This window comes from Aedes albopictus, chromosome 2 (genome assembly GCF_035046485.1).
Source record: "Aedes albopictus strain Foshan chromosome 2, AalbF5, whole genome shotgun sequence".
In the NCBI taxonomy this organism is placed as follows: Eukaryota; Metazoa; Arthropoda; class Insecta; order Diptera; family Culicidae; genus Aedes; species Aedes albopictus.
Window position 1 is genome coordinate 389217831 of NC_085137.1, and position 23992 is coordinate 389241822.

The window sequence follows — 23992 nt, forward strand, 5'->3', positions numbered from 1 at the left end:
GCAAGCTGATTCATTTGCCTGTTGCAGCTGTGAATCCGATTATGGAACTTCGTATAATTTTAATATGTAACTGTTCAGTTTTTGCGCAACTGCGTTTCCGAGTATTCGGAAAACACTTATTAAGTGAAACTGACTTTAGAAACCTGAATCTTCAGGACGTTCTGTTGTTCTTGACCCTCTGTGGTAAAGAGCTATAAGCTCTCTTTACGCTTTATGCGTTATCACAGTGCCCTTCTCAGGGCGCTGTTTGAACCCATTGCACAATGGGGAAAAACCCATGAAAACCAGGAAAAAAATCAATAACTTTTGTCGCAGTGGAGTGAAAATTGCAAACAAAATCATTTCCGCTTGGAAAATGTCTGATAAATCGAATGGAACTACTGTCGTTCACCGCACGAAACTGTATGTCGACCTACAGAGTCGATTTATCAACGGATTCTTGATTTTTCATACTAAAAGATGCGTTTTAACAGTATATATCATACAATATATTGAAATTATGAGCTTACTCTGTCATACTAATGCTTTAGAATGTACACAACTAGTATTCGACATAAAACAAATATGTCGACTCAAGTTGGTTAGTTTGGCGAAAATGGTCGATTTCCAAACAAAAAAATCATAATTCTGTCGTAGTTAACTAGGAAAACTAAATTATTTCCGCAAAGAAAATGTCTGGTAAATCGACTAAAACTAGTGTCGTTTACCGGACGAAACTGTATGTCGACCTACAGAGACGATTTATGACCGGATTCTTGATTTTTTGTACTGGAAGATGCGTTTTGTCAGTATTTCTCACACTATTTATGAATTAACTCTGGCATACAAATCCTTTAGAATGTACACAAATAGTATTCGATATAAATATTTATTTATGTCGACTCAAGTATTATTTTGGCGAAAATGATCGATTTTCGTACAAAATCTCATAATTTTGTCGTTATTAACTAGGATATTATGAATTTACTCTGACATACAATTCCTTTAGAATGTACACAGGTAGTATTCGATATAAATATTTATTTTTATGTCGACTCAAATTGGTTATTTTGGCGAAAATGATCGGTTTTCATAAAAAATCATAATTCTGTCGTTGTTAACTAGGAACACTAAATCGTTTCCGCTGAGAAAACGGCTGGTAAATCGACTGGAACTAGTGTCGTTCACCGGACGAAACTGTATGTCGACCAACAGAGTCGATTTATCATCAGATTCTTGATTTTTCGTACTAAAAGATGCGTTGTGTATTAAAATTATGAATTTATTTGGCATACAAATACTTTTGAATGTACACAAGTAGTATTCGATACAATTTTTTATGTCAACTCAAGTAGGTTGTTTAAATGATTAATTTTCTTACAAATGATTAATTTTCATACGAATTGATATTTGTAATAGTTAACAAAGAAGTAAATATTTGAAAACATTTGAATTTTGAGCATATGTACACTGTAATTACTTCTGTGCTCCAAATTTCTCTCTCTCACTATCTTCTTGGCGTAACGTCCTCACTGGGACGAAGCCTGCTTCTCAGCTTAGTGTTATATGAGTATTTCCACAGTTATTTACTGAGAGCTTCCTCTGCCAATGACCTTTTTGCGTGTGTATATCGTGTGGCAGGCACGGAGATACTCTATGCCCAAGGAAGTCAAGGACATTTCCTTTATGGAAAGTTCCTGGAGCAATCTGGAATCGAACCCGTCACCCCCAGCATGATCATGCTGGATATCCACGTTTTTACAGCTGTGGCTATATGGGCCTAAATACTGTACTGGTATTCCAAATTTATTTTTATATCGTAAACAGCTATTTTATAGCTCGAGTCGATTAAATCAGCTCGCCTGCTATCACTGTAGAGTCGAGCAGAAAAGCTAGTACAGAAATCGACTAGCTCGATAGCCGACAGAAGAAGAGTGGTCGATTCGTGATTTTGACAGTTTAGTGAGAGAAATTCCTCAAGGATTTCCTCCAAAAAATCCTCCAAGAATTTTTTCGCAAATTCCTCCGGAAATTCCTCCGAAAATTCCTCATGGACTCCCTCCGGAAATTCCTCAAGGATTTTCTCCGTAAATTCCTCAAGGATTTTCTCCCGAAATTCCTTCAGGATTTTTTCCGGAAATTCTTCCAGGATTTCCTACGGAAATTTCTCCAGGATTTCCTTCGGGAATTCCTCCAGGATTTCCTTCGGAAATTCCACCAGGATTTCCTCCGGAGATTCCTCCAGGATGTCCTCAGGAAATTCCTCCAGGATTTCATCTGGAAAGTCCTCTAGGAATCCTTCCGGGAATTCCTCCAGGAATTCTTCGGAAATTCCTCCAGGAATTCTTCGGAAATTCCTCCAGGATTTCCTTCGCAAATTCCTCCATGATTTCCTCAGGAAAATCCTCCAGGATTTCCTCAGGGAATTCCTCCAGGATTTCCTCCGGAAATTCCTCCAAGATTTCATTCGGAAATCCCTTCAGGATTTCCTCCGAAAATTCCTTCAGGATTTCCTTCGGAAATTCCTCTAGGATTTCTTTTGGAAATTCCTCAAGGTTTTCTTCCGGAAATTCCTCCAAGATTTTCTTCGGAAATTCCTCAAGGTTTTCCTCCGGAAATTCCTCAAGGTTTTCTTCCGGAAATTCCTCAAAGTTTTCTTCCGGATATTCCTTAAGAATTTCATTCGGAAATTCCTTAAGGATTTCATCTGGAAATTCCTCAAGGATTTCCTCCGCAAATTCCTCAAAAGATTCCTCCAGGAATTGCTCCGGAAATTTTTCCAGGAAAACTTCAGGAAATTTCTTCAGGATTTCCTTTGGAATTTCTTCCAGAATTTTGTTCGGAAATTTCTCAAGGATTTCTTCCGGAAATTCCTTAAGGATTTCATCCGGAAATTCCTCAAGGATTTCATCTGGAAAATCCTCAAGGATTTCCTCCGCAAATTCCTCCAAGGATTCCTTCCGGCTCGGTAGGGCCCAATTATTTTTCCTTATGTTTTCTGGAAGAAATCCACTCTACTTACCGATATGATCATATTTTCAATTTCCAACAAACTGGAACCAATAGCAATAATTTGAATTGGAGTAGCTCTGATTATCTATGTAGCAACTACCATGGTTGTTTTGTTGATGATACTATAGATATAAAGTTACGAAGACCATAACTCCTGATTATATGGTTAATGGTTAGAAACCATATTCTATTACTATGTCGAGTGAGTGTTGAGTGAGAGTTTGGTCATGTATTAAAAGTAAAAAAAAAGTAATTTCCAACTGGCACGAATTTGATCACGAGTTGGCATGGAGCAAATAAGAAATACAGTTGACCTTTATTGCAATGAAAACTAAATCCATCTAAACTGAGAAAGAGAGACCATAAATAGCTTTCAAACGTCGACATAAAGATACACGTCTTTGTATTTTTGTGAGATACGTTAGTACATTAAAGATTTTTCCACAGATCCTTAACTGACTTGTTCGATTTTTCTTTGTCGATTATCTCTTTCGCTAATAATTTGATGAAAGTAACTATGACAATTTAAAAAAAATCAAGCGAATGACCCCGCTAGTCAATAAAAAGAAAAACAACATCATATTAGTAACACCAAAATGGCATTACATTCTTCAAAAATACTAATTTCACTGATAGACGAATTTTGTTCATTTGAAATAATTCAATAATTGTTTTATAGTGTTAAAATTGAAACATATTAATATGTATTATAATATGATTATGACATATCTATTTTGAGGAATTTCCGGAGGAAATCTTTGAGAAATTTGCGGAGAAAATCCTTAAGGAATTTCCGGAGGTAGTCCATGAGGAATTTCCAGGGGAATTCTTGGAAGAATTTCCGGAGGAATTTGCGCAGGAATTCTTGGAGGATTTTTTTGGAGGAAATCCTTGAGGAATTACTCTCACTAAACTGTCAAAATCACGAATCGACCACTCTTCTTCTGTCGGCTATCGAGCTAATCGATATCTGTTCTAGCTTTTTCTGATCTACTCTACAGTGATAGCAGGCGAGCCGATTTAATCGACTCGAGCTATAAAATAGCTGTTTACGATATAAAAATAAATTTGGAATACAGTATTTAGGCCCATATAGCCACAGCTGTAAAGACGTGGATATCCAGCATGATCATGCTGGGGGTGACGGGTTCGATTCCAGATTGCTCCAGGAACTTTCCATAAAGGAAATGTCCTTGACTTCCTTGGGCATAGAGTATCTCCGTGCCTGCCACACGATATACACACGCAAAAATGTCATTGGCAGAGGAAGCTCTCAGTAAATAACTGTGGAAATACTCATATAACACTAAGCTGAGAAGCAGGCTTCGTCCCAGTGAGGACGTTACGCCAAGAAGATAGTGAGAGAGAGAAATTTGGAGCACAGAAGTAATTACAGTGTGCTCAAAATTCAAATGTTTTCAAATATTTACTTCTTTGTTAAATATTACAAATATTAATTCGTATGAAAATTAATCATTTGTAAGAAAATTAATCATTTAAACAACCTACTTGAGTCGACATAAAAAAATTGTATCGAATACTACTTGTGTACATTCAAAAGTATTTGTATGTCAAAATAAATTCATAATTTTAATACACAACGCATCTTTTAGTACGAAAAATCAAGAATCTGATGATAAATCGACTCTGTTGGTCGACATACAGTTTCGTCCGGTGAACGACACTAGTTCCAGTCGATTTACCAGCCGTTTTCTCAGCGGAAACGATTTAGTGTTCCTAGTTAACAACAACAGAATTATGATTTTTTATGACAACCGATCATTTTCGCCAAAATAACCAATTTGAGTCGACATAAAAAAATATTTATATCGAATACTACCTGTGTACATTCTAAAGGAATTGTATGTCAGAGTAAATTCATAATATCCTAGTTAACAACGACAAAATTATGAGATTTTGTATGAAAATCGATCATTTTCGCCAAAATAATACTTGAGTCGACATAAATAAATATTTATATCGAATACTATTTGTGTACATTCTAAAGGATTTGTATGCCAAAGTTAATTCATAAATAATATGAGAAATACTGACAAAACACATCTTTTAGTACAAAAAATCAAGAATCCGGTCATAAATCGCCTCTGTAGGTCGACATACAGTTTCATCCGGTGAACGACACTAGTTTTAGTCGATTTACCAGACATTTTCTTTGCGGAAATAATTTAGTTTTCCTAGTTAACTACGACAGAATTATGATTTTTTGTTTGGAAATCGACCATTTTCGCCAAACTAACCAACTTGAGTCGACATATTTTTTTTATGTCGAATACTAGTTGTGTACATTCTAAAGCATTAGTATGACAGAGTAAACTCATAATTTCAATATATTGTATGAGATATACTGTTAAAACGCATCTTTTAGTATGAAAAATCAAGAATCCGTTGATAAATCGACTCTGTAGGTCGACATACAGTTTCGTGCGGTGAACGACAGTAGTTCCATTCGATTTATCAGACATTTTCCAAGCGGAAATGATTTTGTTTGCAATTTTCACTCCACTGCGACAAAAGTTATTGATTTTTTTCCTGGTTTTCATGGGTTTTTCCCCATTGTGCATTGTGGTACGCTTTTGCGTGTATGACGACGATCCTATTCCCTTACCTGTCCTTTCCCCTGTCCTATCCTTTTTCCTTCCCTTCTCCGTCAGGTAAATGATGAATAGGCTCGTGTTCATGGCGATGGTACAAATTTCCCAAATGGAGAAGAACGTGCCTCTGGATCCGACCTACTGATACCAGTAAGATGTGTTATCGTAGGAGGACACGAAGTGGAATGGTCAATAGAGGTAGAATACTTAGGATTAAACCTAGACCAGAATCTGAAATTAGCATCGCACGTGCAAAAATCCCTTCAGAAGTGTGACAAGCTAGTCAAATCTCTGTACTCCCTAATATGTAGTCGATCTTGATTGAACAAAACAAGTAAACTACTGCTCTACAAGGCCATCATTCGCCTAACAATAACGTACGGATTTCCAGCTTGGAGTAGCTGCGCGAGAACGCATCGCAAAAAACTATAAACCAAACCAAATCGACCACTTAAGATTATGTTTAATTTGGACCCTTATCATCCAACAAACGACCTGCACCAGGTAGCCGGAATCAACACCATCCATAAATTTATCTTCAAACTGCTGCCAAAGTTTTGGGACAGCTGCAACATGTCGGAAAATCCATTACTACAAACAATTCCCCGCCCTCTGGGATATTAGTATATAATTGAAACTTTCCTTAATACACTATCCCAAAATCTAAAAGCAAAGGATTTCCCTCCCCTTGATTTCTCCTTAATTATGTGTTAAATTTAGATCGCCATATGTATCAAAGAAAAACGTTACTGATCAAAGGATCTCCAAATCTCAGTCCAATGAAAAAGTGTATCTATGTTAAGACTAATATAAACAAACAATAAAATTAAATGAAAAAATAAATTAGTATGAAAATATGCAAATAATTCCGTTTTGGCGGTAGATATAATTTGATGAACAAAACACCGGTACACGATAGAGTAAATTCTTGCATGTATGCAAACATAAATTCCATAATTCATCAACATAAGTATAACTACACTATTCAACACCTGCGTTCGCATAGCAATGCATTCGTGTGCGATGGCATCCATTGCCACCGTGTTCATATGTAGTGGAACACCACCAAAGCCGATGCCGACCACCGCGTACGTAACGATGCACTCACTATGCGATGACCGCACATATAGGATACATAACCAACAGGCGAAACCGCACCAGCGCTCTTCCGGCTCTTCCACTATCATCTCCACCCACAGACGCGCAGCATAGAATTTGCTGCTATGAAATTGTCCGCTTGGCTGACCGCCGCCGCGGATGTTGTAACAAAACACTTCGCGCATCACTCTGTGTGTGCGATTAAAGTTCCCGCTGGTCGCTTATGTGGTCGGCGGCAGTCGCCGCGCCGCGTCTGTGTGCAGGCTGCTGCTGCTGCATCTCCTCCATCACGTACACCCGAAAATTCGGAGCTACCCGCACCATCAGACACAGCCAGAGCCACAGCCGCTGCCCCGAAGTCCTTGTCGGGCGGGAAAAAGTTGAATTTCCGGTCCTGCCGGGTGCCGAATACTCACCATAAAACATGCAAACGGTTCCAGGGCCATTGCGGCGCAGTTTGCTGCTATTTTCGGCGGGTGGCGGAACACTTTTCTACGGTAAAAATCCGAAAAACTAACCGACGGTAGGCGAATCCAAAACACACGCAATTTATTTTTTTCACATTTCGCACCAGCGATGACGGTTCGCGAAGCGGTTGACAGCAAGCGGAGCGGTTTGACAGTCATCCCGTGCGGGAGCTTTTCGATGACGTTCAGAGGCCTGAGCCGTTGGTGATGAAGTACCTGAACTGGTATAATGGCGGCTCTCGACCTTTTTGGACGTAGGACTACGTTCCGGTCAACCATTTCACAAAATTCGTGAAAGTGTTCTTTATATGTACACCTGGTGCTCTATACAGCGCCCCACTTCCGACATTGTGTTTAACGCAAGACAAAAGCAGCGGAAGTCAAAGAAAAAATGTCGCTAATTCGGTTTTGAACTGGAAGCATAATAAATACCACGGCATTGACACGCCTAATCAATATCATTATCGTTTGATCAACACATTTTGGGGCCATTATAACAAAAAAGCTGTGGACATGTCATTGGGCTGTATTTTACCGAGAGCTAGGAACCAGACAGATCTAACGAGAGAAAGTCTGTGTTCGAAGTGTTGTTCACAATGGGGCACGTTTGGTGTAGTGCTAGATTTGTAGTAATGAGCGGAATTTTTGTTTGGTCAGAAGATTAATTCTCCGTTTCTGCAATAAAATGATGCAAAAAGCGTGGGTAATATGATTCCTTGCCTAATTTGATGCTGTTTGAGCAAAACTTTGGATAACAATGTTGTTTATGTTGCAAGAAATGGAGAAAAAAACAACACCGCTGCCCAAAGTTTTGCTCAAACAGCATCAAATTAGGCAAGGAATATTAATACCCACGCTTTTTGTACCATTTCATTGCAGGAAACGAAGAATTGGATTTTTAAATGTAGAAAAATGCATTGATTTTTTGAATTCACTCGAAAGAGCACCTTTTTCTGAACCACTTTGATTTTTTTTTCAGATTTTTAGAACTTTGTTTTGGAACCCAAAATCAATTTCAAAAGGTTTTTCGGAATCACCTTTTGACAGCTGAGCAACTGCTTCATCCAGTACGGAATGCGACGAGGGGTGAATCGACAAATCTCTCCCATACAAACTTCAAACTGATTTTTAAATAGGTTCCCGCCCAGATAACCACTAAGCACTGTCGTAAGCGGTCTAAAGGTCATTCAGCAGCTTCTCCGTGTCATTAGGCTCTGTATGTGATTTTCAAATGCTCACAGGCATTATAAATTGTAAGCACTAAAATAAGCCGTATATTAGTATATTACGCTACACTGTAGTGCTTGCAAACCCAGAGCCTGTGAGCCGAATTAGAAGCCTGACAGTGCTGTTAAAAGGCTTGGCGTACATGACGTTTATATCAATCAGAGCTGATTTGAAGCAAAACAAAACTGAACCGTCGGAGAACAATGAAATATCATCGGAACTTTTGTACGATAGATTGGGTGTTGGATGATTATCGTCATCTCGCCACTATAAACAACAAATTAATGTACAGCTGCTTCCTCGATCATCTATTACGAATGCATCAGATATTTACCTGTGCAGCTGTAATCGGTTTACCCGAGCTTTTACCTACAGATGAATACCAAAAGTAGTCAACAAGCCGCATTTTGATTCCTCCTGTTATGAAACCTCGTCAACCTTCCAAACTTCCCTAGCTGCATCTCCCGCAGAACCGCCATCCATAAAACCATTTCCCCGACCATTTCATACATTTCGTATGCGGCCACTTTGTGCCCGATTCCACATCCGACCATCGGATCATTCTAAACATTTCGGTTTGGAACATCAATGCTGTCCCAACTTGTTGCCTCCTTTTCCTCAAATACGGTACTGAGCTAACCGATCTCACGCTGCATCAATGGATCAGATGGAAAAGGTGACGAAATAAACTTGAAAATAGCAAGCCCGAAGATTATCAGTTCGAATCTGGATCAGCAGGCCGTAAAAATCGAAGAAAAAATAGACTTCGATGGAAAGGCATCCGGAGCAAAACATAAAGAAGATAAATAACTTTTTTGTTTCTTTTTCCTTAACCCACTTTTGACAGCTCTTTCACCAGAGACTCGGTACGCAGATTGAAGCTGGCCGTATATCAGCCGAATATTTCGCCAAAAGTGGCTTTTTAGCAGATCTATTATAGGATGTAGTTCTGAAAAGCTCTGTTGGCACTGTTCTTCATATGAATATAGAACCAACTTGGTGCCAATTTTTACGGCTTAGTGGTTACTTGGGCGGGCATCAAAATTTATGAAAATTTGGATTTCGGCTCAGTTTGGCATGCAGATTCAGAATGAACCATTTTACGAAGTGACAACAATGTTGATGATGATATTGATTTGCACGGGTTATTGGACGCTACCTCCTGTCAAAATTCATTCATAAAAACGGCTCGTAAAATGGACTATATGGAATTATCTCGACACCGCTAAAGAAGCCAATGGGGCACGTTCGGTGTAGTACTAGATTTGTAGTAATGAGCTGAATTTTAGTATGGTGAGAAGGTCAATGGGGCACGTTCGGTGTGGTACTAGATTTGTAGTAATGAGCTGAATTTTTGTATGGTGAGAAGGTCAATTCTCCGTTTCTGCAATGAAATGGTGCAAAAAGCGTGGGTATTATGATTCCTTGTCTAATTTGATGCTGTTTGAGCAAAACTTTGGATAACCATGTTGTTTATGTTGCAAGAAATGGAGAAAACAACAACACTGTTACCCAAAGTTTTGCTCAAACGGCATCAAATTAGGCAAGGAATAATAATACCCACGCTTTTTGTACCATTTCATTGCAGAAACGGAGAATTGACCTTCTCACCATACTAAAATTCAGCTCATTACTACAAATCTAGTACTTCACCTATCTGTCCTATTCTCCGTTTCTGTAATGAAATGGTGCAAAAAGCGTGGGTATTATGATTCATTGCCTAATTTGATGCTGTTTGAGCAAAACTTTGGATAACTATGTTGTTTATGTTGCAAGAAATGGAGAAAACAACAACACTGTTGCCCAAAGTTTTGCTCAAACAGCATCAAATTACACTCAGATTAATTAACACATTGAATATAAGTATCCTGCACTTAGATTGTGACCAATTGCTTTTGCACTTGAAATATAAGTGCAGGCTTATCGAAACTTTGCCAACTCAGTCAAGATACATTTTATGTGCGAACCTTTTGCTTTTTAACAGCCTGTTGATGGGATTTCAATCGTGAGGCACATAGTTCCTAATAATAAGAATAATAAGATTATTTTCATTAGGAATTGGTTTTGAAATAACAACAAATTAAAATTTCGAATAATATGGTTGTTAAAAAATAAGTTTTATTTATTTGTCATTGTACACAGGTGTAGTACCAGATCGCGTGGGCCAAATAATGATGATCATTAGCGCGTGTCCATCGTGACTTTTTCGGGTCCTTTGGGTGGGGTAGGTTGGGTGGAACTACCGATTGCGTTGATGTCCTTGCTGTTTTCGGGGAATTAAAGCTGCATTCAATGTTCACAGCTGGACATTTCACACCGCAAGTGCCATTTGCTAACGCAAACGATTGTCCACGGCCGACGAACATGATGGAACAAGGAGCTCCACTAATGCCACGGCCAATGCAGTTGGAACAGTTTCAGTAACGATGGGCTACAATGATTGATTTCCATTTCCGGGTTTGACGAAGGGCACGCATCGAGCGCATCAGAGTCGATTCTAGTGGTATACTTCCGACGCCTCCGCGTCATCACTGCAAACGCTCTCCCGAAACTTCTACTTTGATGACCACTTGACCACCACAATCGAAACCAAGATCGAAACTCTGTAATTTGTATCAACCTTTGATGAATAAAAACGAATATCAGGTTCTAGGGGCAGGACAGATCAAACGAGAGCAAATCTGTGTTCGAGGTGTTGCACAGAATTCCTCACAGTTCCTCAGAATTTCTCCCATTTATGCCAAAGTGTGATCTGGCATCAATGTCAAACTGCAAAGTGTTGCATGTGCTGAATGAAAATTGCAGTTTTGGGGATGTCTTCCGACAAATTTCGTCGATCATTGCTAAAAAGAGCTACTCAGAAATTCTCAGAGTTGCTCGCGTTTGCACAGTGTCTTGCCCCTAGATCAGGTTATTTAAATTGACTTACGTTGAGCTTCCACCAATCTGTTCTCTGTCGAACAGCACGTCCCGGTCGCAGCTTTTTCCGGCAACTCCCAACAAAATTATTCGTCCTTGGAGACGGTGGAAAAGCGGTCGACGTTGTAGAGCAAATCTAGAAAGTACAAAAAGTATGTACGTAGAATGAACAAAATTGTATAGTTTGAAGAATAAGTTATCTACTTACCTTCAACAAATTGGTCGGCAAATTAATTTTCTTGAGCACCGTGAGAAATTCCGCAATTTTCCGCGGCAAACTGTGCGTCTTCGGCGCGCAATGTCCGTTTCTCGTTTGTTATGATTGTGTTTGAATTTTATGTTGACAAGGTTGCTTTTTATGTTATTACACTCTAAATTTAATACAGGAAAAATAAATTTTAATGAAGTAACTTTTAATTTTCATTTGTTGCACTTAGAATGATTTTTTTCTCTCCCGTTCGTAAGCTATGTGCTTTCTGCACTTAGATTCTATCCGTAAATTAATTTGAGTGTAGGCAAGGAATCATAATACCCACGCTTTTTGCACCATTTATTTGCAGAAACGGAGAATTGACCTTCTCACCATACTAAAATTCAGCTCATTACTACAAATCTAGTACTTCACCGATCTGTCATATAGGAGGCAATCAGTGAAGTACTAGATTGAAAGTAGTGAGCTGGATTTTTGTATGGTAAGATTATCAATTCTCCATTTCTGCAATGAAATGGTGCAAACAGCGTGGGTTATATGATTTCATGTCCAATTTTATGCTGTTTGAGCAAAAGTTTGGGTAACTGTGTTGTTGAAGTTGCAAGAAATAAGTAATACAACATCACAGTTACACATACTTTTGCTCAAATAGCATCAAATTAGTCTAGAAATCATATAACCCACGTTGTTTGCTCCATTTCATTGCAGAAATGGAGAATTGATCATCTCACCATACAAAAATCCAGCTCACTACTTTCAATCTAGTACTTCACTGATTGCCTTCTATAGGACAGTTCGGTGAAGTACTAGATTTGTAGTAATGAGTTGAATTTTAGTATGGTGAGAAGGTCAATTCTCCGTTTCTGCAATAAAATGGTGCAAAAAGCGTGGGTATTATGATTCCATGCCTAATTTGATGCTGTTTGAGCAAAACTTTGGGCAACAGTGTTGTTGTTTTCTCTATTTCTTGCAACATAAACAACATAGTTATCCAAAGTTTTGCTCAAACAGCATGAAATTAGGCAAGGAATCATAATACCCACGCTTTTTGCACCATTTCATTGCAGAAATGGAGAATTAACCTTCTCACCATACAAAAATTCAGCTCATTACTACAAATCTAGTACTACTCCGAACGTGCCCCATTCAGTAACAAATTTTGAAAACGACGTATAATCAATGCTACACCATTGATTATACGTCATTTTCAAAATTTGTTGCTGAATTGACCTTCTCGCCATACAAAAATTCAACTCATTACTATCAATCTAGTACTACATCGAAGGTGTCTCATTGACCTTCTCACCATACTAAAATTCAGCTCATTACTACAACTCTAGTACTACACCGAACGTGCCCCATTCTGAACAACATTTTGAACACCGATTTTCTCTCGTTACACTGAAAGGCGGCTTGCAGTAATGACAAGCATAACAATATGTTTTTAAATTTACCATGGCAAAACATGATCATCGACCCACCAACGCTTCTTGTGTGCGTTTTGTTCCTTCTCACATCAACCTTCTTGGTTCGAATCTGGTTGCCAAAGTAAACTTTTTCTAATGAAAATCGAGCCCATGGTAAAATTGAAACCATAATTCTGTTGAATAGGACAGATCGGTGAAGTACTAGATTTGTAGTAATGAGCTGAATTTTAGTATGGTGAGAAGGTCAATTCTCCGTTTCTGCAATGAAAAGGTGCAAAAAGCGTGGGTATTATGGTTCCTTGCCTAATTTGATGCTGTTTGAGCAAAACTTTGGGCAACAGAGTTGTTGTTTTCTCAATTTCTTGCAACATAAACAACATAGTTATCCAAAGTTTTGCTCAAACAGCATCAAATTAGACAAGGAATCATAATACCCACGCTTTTTGCACCTTTTCATTGCAGAAACGGAGAATTGACCTTCTCACCATACTAAAATTCAGCTCATTACTACAAATCTAGTACTACACCGAACGTGCCCCATTGAAACGAAAATCATTCTGCACAAATTTAGTGGCGTTGTGTATTTAAATTGACCCTCAGAATAGTAATTTTCATTGCAAACCGCCGTTCAGTGTAGATCTGTCTTGCCCCAAGGACCCACCCTATAGGAACTTTAATAGGAGGCAATCAGTGAAGTACTAGATTGAAAGTAGTGAGCTTGATTTTTGTATGGTGAGATGATCAATTCTCCATTTCAGCAATGAAATGGTGCAAACAGCGTAGGTTATATGATTTATTGTCTAATTTGATGCTATTTGAGCAAAAGTTTGAATAACTGTGTTGTTGTATTATTTTTTCCTGCAACTTCAACAACACAGTTATCCAAACTTTTGCTCAAACAGCATAAAATTAGTCAATAAATCATATAACCCACGCTGTTTGCACCATTTCATTGCAGAAATGGAGAATTGATCATCTCGCCATACAAAAATCCAGCTCACTACTTTCAATCTAGTACTTCACTGATTGCCTCCTATAGGAGGCAATCAGTGAAGTACTAGATTGAAAGTAGTGAGCTGGATTTTTGTATGGTGAGATCAAAGTCCAAATAAAGTCGTTCAACTCCCATACATTGGTGTGAAATTTCGGTGTTCATGAAGTACTAGACCAAAAAAATATAATACCTGCGTATAATGATACCTTGCGCTCTTCTGCAAATTGAATATCTAGTACTCCACTAATGTTGCTATGAGTAACTACTGTTCAAACAAATATAAACAAGAAAAAATCAATTTCCGGTAGGTAACGTTTTGAATGATAATTTTCTGCAATCAATTTAACTTTTGCCTATTTTATTTTAGGAAAAGGAAGTATTTAACTGTTAGAAAATTGGAAGCATCCTTCATCACCCTTGAGTCCTCGTCGTCGTCAATTATGAGAGCGTCCCTTGGAGTGTCCTTAATCGAAAATCCAATTCCAACTCCCAGGCCAAAAAGTGTAACGAACCCAATGAGACCCCCACCGACTTACCACCCCGTCGCCCCGTTTACCAGCCTGACGATGTCACCGTTCCGATCTCCAACGTCGCCATTCCTATAGTCCCCCCTATCGTCCGGACGGGGCCCCGTTCTTGCTTGATTCAAGCGTTACCGGCCGGCCAAACGCTCTACACAATAGTGTAGAATAGGAGGCAATCAGTGAAGTACTAGATTGAAAGTAGTGAGCTGGATTTTTGTATGGTGAGATGTTCAATTCTCCATTTCTGCAATGAAATGGTGCAAACAGCGTGGGTTATATGATTTCTTGACTAATTTGATGCTGTTTGAGCAAAAGTTTGGGTAACTGTGTTGTTGAAGTTGCATGAAATAAATAATACAACAACAAAGTTATCCAAACTTTTGCTCAAACAGCATCAAATTAGCCAAGAAATCATATAACCCACGCTGTTTGCACCATTTCATTGCAGAAATGCAGAATTGAACATCTCACCATACAAAAATCCAGCTCACTACTTTCAATCTAGTACTTCACTGATTGCCTCCTATTAGCTTTAAAAGTTAAAATATACATTAATATAATTTTGAAAAAAAAAAACTACACGAACACAGCCTAGTTATTTTTGTTAATAAATTAATGAGAAAAAGTAATCCCGCGCGTTTGCATTTATGATTCGTGGACGAAAACCGTATTGGGAGCTGGATCTCGAGAGCTGATACTCTGAAGCTCAAACTAGTTGTCCCTTGTAAACAGTTCCAGAGAGCTCAAATTATACCTAGCATGAGAGTCTTTAGAGAGTTGAGACAACGCAAGAGTTTGACATGTTGCATTCAGTGTTGATATCTACGTTGGTTGTCATAGGTTACTAAAGAACAAGTTCAATAAAAATGAGGTATACAGTCAAATGTCAAACTTGGGTACCGGGGACCAAATGCAGTACTAGAATTGGTACCCAGTCTGAGCCCGAGTGCTACGACTTTATTTGGACTTTGGTGAGATGTTCAATTCTCCATTTCTGCAATGAATTGGTGCAAACAGCGTGGGTTATATGATTTCTTGACTAATTTGATGCTGTTTGAGCAAAAGTTTGGGTAACTTTGTTGTTGTATTATTTATTTCATGCAACTTCAACAGCACAGTTACCCAAACTTTTGCTCAAACAGCATCAAATTAGCCAAGAAATCATATAACCCACGCTGTTTGCACCAATAGGAGGCAATCAGTGAAGTACTAGATTGAAAGTAGTGAGCTGGATTTTTGTATGGTGAGATGATCAATTCTCCATTTCTGTAATGAAATGGTGCAAACAGCGTGGGTTATATGATTTCTTGCCTAATTTGATGCTGTTTGAGCAAAAGTTTGGGTAACTGTGTTGTTGAAGTTGCATGAAATAAATAATACAACAACAAAGTTATCCAAACTTTTGCTCAAACAGCATCAAATTAGCCAAGAAATCATATAACCCACGCTGTTTGCACCATTTCATTGCAGAAATGCAGAATTGAACATCTCACCATACAAAAATCCAGCTCACTACTTTCAATCTAGTACTTCACTGATTGCCTCCTATTAGCTTTAAAAGTTAAAATATACATTAATATAATTTTGAAAAAAAAAACTACACGAACACAGCCTAGTTATTTTTGTTAATAAATTAATGAGAAAAAGTAATCCCGCGCGTTTGCATTTATGATTCGTGGACGAAAACCGTATTGGGAGCTGGATCTCGAGAGCTGATACTCTGAAGCTCAAACTAGTTGTCCCTTGTAAACAGTTCCAGAGAGCTCAAATTATACCTAGCATGAGAGTCTTTAGAGAGTTGAGACAACGCAAGAGTTTGACATGTTGCATTCAGTGTTGATATCTACGTTGGTTGTCATAGGTTACTAAAGAACAAGTTCAATAAAAATGAGGTATACAGTCAAATGTCAAACTTGGGTACCGGGGACCAAATGCAGTACTAGAATTGGTACCCAGTCTGAGCCCGAGTGCTACGACTTTATTTGGACTTTGGTGAGATGTTCAATTCTCCATTTCTGCAATGAATTGGTGCAAACAGCGTGGGTTATATGATTTCTTGACTAATTTGATGCTGTTTGAGCAAATGTTTGGGTAACTTTGTTGTTGTATTATTTATTTCATGCAACTTCAACAGCACAGTTACCCAAACTTTTGCTCAAACAGCATCAAATTAGCCAAGAAATCATATAACCCACGCTGTTTGCACCAATAGGAGGCAATCAGTGAAGTACTAGATTGAAAGTAGTGAGCTGGATTTTTGTATGGTGAGATGATCAATTCTCCATTTCTGTAATGAAATGGTGCAAACAGCGTGGGTTATATGATTTCTTGCCTAATTTGATGCTGTTTGAGCAAAAGTTTGGGTTACTGTGTTGTTGAAGTTGCAAGAAATAAATAATACAACAACACAGTTATCCAAACTTTTGCTCAACCAGCATTAAATTAGGCAAGAAATCATATAACCCACGCTGTTTGCACCATTTCATTGCAGAAATGGAGAATTGATCATCTCACCATACAAAAATCCAGCTCACTACTTTCAATCTAGTACTTCACTGATTGCCTCCTATTCATAGTGGTTTCTGCTTTTAGTAGTGTTGCGTGTACGTACACGCTGCATGCCACGAACACCACCTGAGTTACTGGTTGAAAATAGTAAACAGAGATCAGCTGTTCCCAGCAAAATCAAATGGGCATATTTTCAACCAGTAGATTTACATTAGTGTTCGTGACACCGGGCTGCGAAACCACTATTGTAGAAATGGAGAATAGGAAGCAATCAGTGAAGTACTAGATTGAAAGTAGTGAGCTGGATTTTTGTATGGTGAGATGATCAGTACTTCATTTCTGCAATGAAATGGTGCAAACAGCATAGGTTATATGGATTCTTGCCTAATTTAATGCTGTTTGAGCAAAAGCTTGGGTAACTGTGTTGTTGAAGTTGCAAGAAATAAATAATACAACAACACAGTTACTCAAACTTTTGCTCAAATAGCATCAAATTAGTCAAGAAATGCTGCAAACAGCGTGGGTTATATGATTTCTTGCCTAATTTGATGCTGTTTGAGCAAAACTTTGGGTAACTGTGTTGTTGAAGTTGCAAGAAATAAATAATACAACAACACAGTTACCCAAACTTTTGCTCAAACAGCATCAAATTAGGCAAGAAATCAAATAACCCAAGCTGTTTGCACCATTTCATTGCAGAAACGGAGAATTGATCATCTCACCATACAAAAATCCAGCTCACTACTTTCAATCTAGTACTTCACTGATTGCTTCCTATTGAACATTACCATACAAAAATCCAGCTCACTACTTTCAATCTAGTACTTCACTGATTGCCTCCTGTTAACCGGTGGTATAATCTTCTGGTACCTCATTTTTGGTGCAAAGCTTTCCGAAAAGCTCGCGGCTCTCTCGCTCTCTGCATGTCATGAAAACAAAAAAATAATGTTTGTTTTGACTCTCTGGTTTTGACGTTCTTTTGCATCGCGCACATTCCGTCGTCATCCATCAGCGTAAACATTGCATTTTCATTCATCTTCGCAGTGCTTTGAAACTGGTTTGAATGATTTCCGAGTGATAGGGAAATTCCCGTGTCGTAGGTTATCTCCGTGGTCTCTAAAATATGCTAAAGCATTTGCTGTACTACATTTGCTTCACGGCGATTGCCACAGTTGCCGAACAAGGTGAGTACGAAGGCGTATTAGTCAAAAAACGGAAGACAACTGCATGATTCATGTTCCTGTTTCCACCCATCAGCAGACGTCTGGAAGGGTAAATGGTTTCCCAATGATGTGAGGGAAGCCCCGTCCGGTGCGGCAATCCAGCAAGATGAACACGGTCGGATATTGATGGGCGTCCAGAATCCGGACTGCGACGATGCCAAGCGAAACCTGTCGACGGATTTCGACCCGTACGACGTCCGCCATTCGACAGTGTATTTGTGTTTGGATAACAGGCACGACTATCGGGGCGACTACAATATGGAACCGCTGATAACGCTGTACGACATTCCGGACTCGTACGTGGCTATTCACAAGTGCATGAACACGAGCATTGAGTACGACGAGCGGATTCCAACTTTGTATGGATGCTTTTTTTTAGATAATTATGAGCTGAGTTCAATGGGGGCACAGTGGTCCCAATCAGTAAATAGTTGGTAAAACAAAATTTTGCTACAAAATTCCTAATTTCAGTGGAACTCACCGCCCACTGTGGCCACGGTACGGTGAATACAAATACGTCCCAACGCAACGCTGGCTGCACAACGCCGAACACGGTGCAATCATTGCCCTGTATCATCCCTGTGCGAACAAGGATCAAGTCGAACAGTTGAAACGCATCGTCAAGAGTTGCCTGTACCGGCACGTAATCACTCCATCCGTGCTGCCGTCCAAGGATCGCCCGTTCGCGCTAGTGGCCTGGGGTGCACTGTTGGAGTTTTCCGTGCTGCAGCGGGAGGTGCTGGAGGACTTCATCCGGGAGCATGCGTTGAAAGGTCCGGAACAAACGGCTCGCGATGGCCAGTATGACCATTTGCTGTTGGCACCGGCTGAGGTCGTTTCCACCCAGGACGACGCCGAGCTCTGTCCCAAGCTGCAGCATCGACGAAGGGACTGAGAGTAAGTTGCAACGATTTCCTACAAATTAGAGAAATGAGTCGCCGATTTCAGTGTTTTTGGATGGTCGCATAGAATGCATCCGTGAACTTTTTCAATTTTTACCAATACCGTCAATTTTCATCGAAATCCTACCGCTGAATTCGGGGAGTCGTTTTTAGTGTGATATCCGAACTATATACGACAACCAACTTTTGCCATTTTTTGTTAAGCAATAATATTCCAGAATCTTTTGAAAGTCATTTTAAACGTACTACACTATTATGGTAGCTTTTATAACACAAGAAGACGAATAGCTAATATTATGATGTAGGGTGGGGCGGGGCAAGATGAGTCACCTAAGGATGGATCACCATAACTTTGTAAATACAAATCGTATTGGTTTGTATTCGTCCGCTACTCTTTATTACACTAGTTAGCTATGCTAAAAGTCGATAAAAAGTTCATTAAATACAAAATATGACGTTAGACAAGCAATTTTAAAAAGTGATCGATTTTGCACCGTGAAAAAAGTGCGGGGCAAGATGGGTCACCTTTTAAGTAATTCACATTTTCTCAACGAAAAACGTCAAAATATGAGATTTGTTCGGCATTCATATATGCTCCATATCCATACTGAGTAAACAAGAGCTACTAGTGAACATTTTATCAATTTATTTGGAATATAAAAAACTTTACGATTTCAGTGGTCCTAAGGCGACTTGAAAATCGATGTTTTCACTAAAAAAATATCATAATTTTATGTTATAATTTTGAGCGTTCATTCTGCTTGATTGAAGTCGTTTATGAGATAGTCTTGTAATAAAAAATAAATAACTTTGGAATGCTCCAAAAATACGTTCAAAATTGAAGGTGACCCATCTTGCCCCGCGACCGTTTATATGGGGATTATATGGAATGCATCGCATAAGAAAAATGGCTAAAAACCATTTTATTTTTTAATTCCAATGAGAGTGAATAATTTTTCAATCAATGCTCCAAACTTTTGTATATTCATGCTGGTCATCTAACAAAATTATTAACATAATCAAAACATAAGTAATGCGCCCGAAAATGGCACTGACCCATCTTGCCCCGCGACCCATCTTGCCCCGCCCCACCCTACTATGGTCAATGATTGTTCGGTGTATGTGACCAATGTTGTGTGTGTACTTGTTTCAAACTTGTATCAGAATACATAACCACAGAAACCTATATCTGTTTGTTAAGATTTTTGAATATTCGTGTATCCATGATAAAGCTTTTGTGTGGAAACATTTTTGAATGTAGGTTTTATCGTTCTTTTCCATCGTAAACGGAAACAAAAGACTATACAATATATTGTGCATATTAATATAGAAGATATACAAAATATGCTAACAAGAATGCCATATAAATGGAAATAGAAAGAAAAGAACGCCTTTTTCAATGCTAGTGTATCGGGAGAGAAGAGGATTTTCCAGTACAAAGATTTCGCTTGTGAGGTAATAGGGCACGTTCGGTGTAGTACTAGATTTGTAGTAATGAGCTGAATTTTAGTATGGTGAGAAGGTCAATTCTCCGTTTCTGCAATGAAATAGTGCAAAAAGCGTGGGTATTATGATTTCTTGCCTAATTTGATGCTGTTTGAGCAAAACTTTGGATAACTATGTTGTTTATGTTGCAAGAAATGGAGAAAACAACAACACTGTTGCCCAAAGTTTTGCTCAAACAGCATCAAATTAGGCAAGGAATCATAATACCCACGCTTTTTGCACTATTTCATAGTGGTTTCGCAGCGCGGTGTCACGAACACTAATGCAAATCTACTGGTTGAAAATATGCCCATTTGATTTTGCTGGGAACAGCTGATCTTTGTTTACTATTTTCAACCAGTAACTCAAGTGGTGTTCGTGTAATGCAGCGTATACGTACACGCAACACTACTAAAAGCAGAAACCACTATTGCAGAAACGGAGAATTGACCTTCTCACCATACTAAAATTCAGCTCATTACTACAAATCTAGTACTTCACCGATATGTCCTATAGCAGCGAGCTATTATATGATTATACAGTCTGTTCTTAACAGTGGTTGGAAATTAGGCCCGTTGAAAAGGGAAACGATGGGAAGCGGATAGAGCTAACCTTGAGCGTTTCGTAATTTGTGGATGGCACTTTATTAAATTTAAATAGGAAGCAATCAGTGAAGTACTAGATTGAAAGTAGTGAGCTGGATTTTTGTATGGTGAGATGATCAATTCTCCATTTCTGCAATAAAACGGTGCAAACAGCGTGGGTTATACGATTTCTTGCCTAATTTGATGATGTTTGAGCATAAGTTTGGGTAACTGTGTTGTTGTATTATTTATTTTTTTGCAACTTGAACAACACAGTTACTCAAACCTTTGCTCAAACATCATCAAATTAGGCAAGAAATCGTATAACCCACGCTGTTTGCACCGTTTTATTGCAGAAATGAAGAATTGATCATCTCACCATACAAAAATCCAGCTCACTACTTTCAATCTAGTACTTCACTGATTGCTTCCATTGTTGTGATCAAAATTTTCTTGTTTAAATTTCATTTACAAGCTATTAACTAGAACTAATGCTGCATGTTACAAAAAAGCGTTGTCAAATAGGTATAGTTTGTGCACAGACAAACAGACGTAACTCTTAGAGGAAATTCATCAAAAACTTTTGCCCGGTGTCATTTTCATGAGCACACTGCCACCTGTTGGTAGAACCGCGCGCGACACTGTCGGCCATGATGGATTTCGATTTGACGTTTTGCTGACACGCACACTACTACACAAATTGCCTGTAATTTTCGTTTGCATCATTCAGCAACGTGTACACTGACAAACGTCAAAGCGATCGAACACTAGCGCATCTTGTGGAACAATCGCGCAAGTCAAATAAAAATTTGAATTGATCTTTAAATGCATGTGCCAAACCGTTTCGAAGAGTGTTACGTCTGTTTGTCTGTGGTTTGTGTATGATTGTGTCCCATTGATTGCAATCAAATACGAAGATATGCATGCGTCGATTGTGCTACGCAAGGATGGGAGCACTCACTTGCGCTGAGTTACACTCACTAAGGGCCGATTTCTTCACCTCGGCTTAACCCGTAAGCCAGGCTTACCCATATAGTTAAACCTGGCTTAACGCCTAAGCCAGGGTGAAGAAATCGACCCTAAGCAAGTCTTGCTGTTTTCTCAGCTTAGAAGCGTGCAATCAAAAAACCACAGACAAACAGACGTAACACTTTTCGAAACGGTTTGGCACATGCATTTAACGATCAATTCAAATTTTTATTTGACTTGCGCGATTGTTCCACAAGATGCGCTAGTGTTCGATCGCTTTGACGTTTGTCAGTGTACACGTTGCTGAATGATGCAAACGAAAATTACAGGCAATTTGTGTAGTAGTGTGCGTGTCAGCAAAATGCAAATCGAAATCCATCATGGCCGACAGTGTCGCGCGCGGTTCTACCAACAGGTGGCAGTGTGCTCATGAAAATGACACCGGGCAAAAGTTTTTCATGAATTTCCTCTAAGAGTTACGTCTGTTTGTCTGTGGTATTATGATTGCTTAGCTGATTTGATGCTGTTTGAGCAAAACTTTGGGCAACAGTGTTCTTGTTTTCTCCATTTCTTGCAACATAAACAACATAGTTATCCAAAGTTTTGCTCAAACAGCATCAAATTAGGCAAGGAATCATAATACCCACGCTTTTCGCACCATTTCATTGCAGAAACGGAGAATTGACCTTCTCACCATACAAAAATTCAGCTCATTACTACAAATCTAGTACTACACCGAACGTGCCCCATTGTTAGTGTTTTGCGGCGTTTATAAGATGTCTTTAACATGTCAATGGTAAATATTAAATATGTTACTCCACACTATTTTTATTTCGCTGGAAACCAGCAAAATTTTGCTGGTTTTTGACATGCTGTGGATCCAGCAATCCATCCAGCAAAAATTACTTTGCTGGCTATTGGCCTCCTAAAGTGAGGTTAAGTTTCGTGAAATCCCATTTCGTATTTTGGTGATTGAGGCGATTGAGATAAAATTTAATGTGGGATCGGGGTAGAAAAATTCATTTTATCGATAAATTTACCAAAAAATTAATGATTAAACTGATAAGGAACTAGTATTTCCCTTCCTAACTTCAAAATTTTCACGACATAACCTCTACTTTTAATCGCCAATCCAGTAATGCGATTTTTTTGCTGGTTCACCAGTAATTTTGTCCGCGCTCGATTCCGGCCGGATTTTTTGTTTTTTTTTTTCTTTTCGAAGAAAAAACAAAGTTCAATAATGAATATTAAACCCACCAAATTTAGCTCCAAAGCAGCGCTACAATACTAGTAATGTCCATCATGGACGTGGCGCATTACATTTGATGCTGCCGAGTACCTTTTTGGGTGGAATTTTCATTGATTCCTGTTAGCTCGCGTTGATGTGAGGAGATGTGCAAAAGTATTTTTGGAAAATTGTAAGTGTTTGACAAGTGTTTAACTGATTATCCAGCAATTTAAGTGTTTGTTGATTTTTCAGTTACCATTACTGATTGTTCAGTAAAATTTAATTTGCTGATATGGTTCCAGCAATACGTTTTGCTGGATGAGAAATTCAAAATTTGGTGTGATCTTAGAGCATAAGATTCTAAATGAGTCATAATATTATACAGGTACCCAAGTAACCAGTAAGCATTTAAAATAGCATTCCTTCAGCATTATAGTAGCCTTTACGACAAGGCGTTTAATGCTAATTAGCCGTATATGCACCTACAGTGCTACCTCACAGCAGGTTTTGGCAAAATAACGGGCTGTCTTAGTGCTATCCCTTCAGGAACGTCGTGACGAAATGTCAAAGAAGCGTAACGCCTCGTCGAGCAAAAAAAAAAAACAAAAATAGATTGACGTCTG

The 23992-nt window shown here is 38.7% G+C and overlaps 2 protein-coding genes and 1 long non-coding RNA gene across 5 annotated transcripts in view; 1 reads left to right on the forward strand and 2 right to left on the reverse strand.

Annotated features, from left to right (window-relative positions):
• The window catches only part of LOC109400674 (armadillo repeat-containing protein 8), a 59713-nt gene extending 52414 nt beyond the window's left edge, over positions 1-7299 (reverse strand). For both annotated transcript variants that reach the window (XR_009997941.1, XM_029879065.2), the window contains exon 1: positions 7118-7299. Coding sequence is in view for 1 of the 2 variants with exons in the window: in XM_029879065.2 (XP_029734925.2) it covers positions 7118-7147 (30 nt within the window). In the remaining variant the exon portion in view is untranslated. The remainder of the gene's footprint in view (positions 1-7117) is intronic.
• A 2956-nt stretch (positions 7300-10255) lies between these two features.
• LOC115269680 (uncharacterized) lies at positions 10256-11822 on the reverse strand. The gene is made up of 3 exons (XR_003898855.2): positions 11523-11822; positions 11325-11450; positions 10256-10998 (listed from the first exon to the last, which is right to left on the reverse strand). It is a non-coding gene; the product is annotated as an uncharacterized LOC115269680 (long non-coding RNA).
• A 6126-nt stretch (positions 11823-17948) lies between these two features.
• Positions 17949-20448, forward strand: LOC109400667 (uncharacterized). 2 transcript variants are annotated; one of them, XM_019673157.3, is made up of 3 exons: positions 17949-18162; positions 18236-18560; positions 18673-20448. In XM_019673157.3, the coding sequence occupies exons 1-3, from the start codon at positions 18102-18104 to the stop codon at positions 19094-19096; spliced, it is 810 nt and encodes a 269-aa protein (XP_019528702.2). In that variant the 5' UTR covers positions 17949-18101; the 3' UTR covers positions 19097-20448. The 2 variants fall into 2 exon arrangements, with proteins under 2 accessions (XP_019528702.2, XP_019528704.2); XM_019673159.3 differs by having other exon boundaries at positions 17951-18162; positions 18239-18560.
• Positions 20449-23992: the final 3544 nt, after the last annotated feature.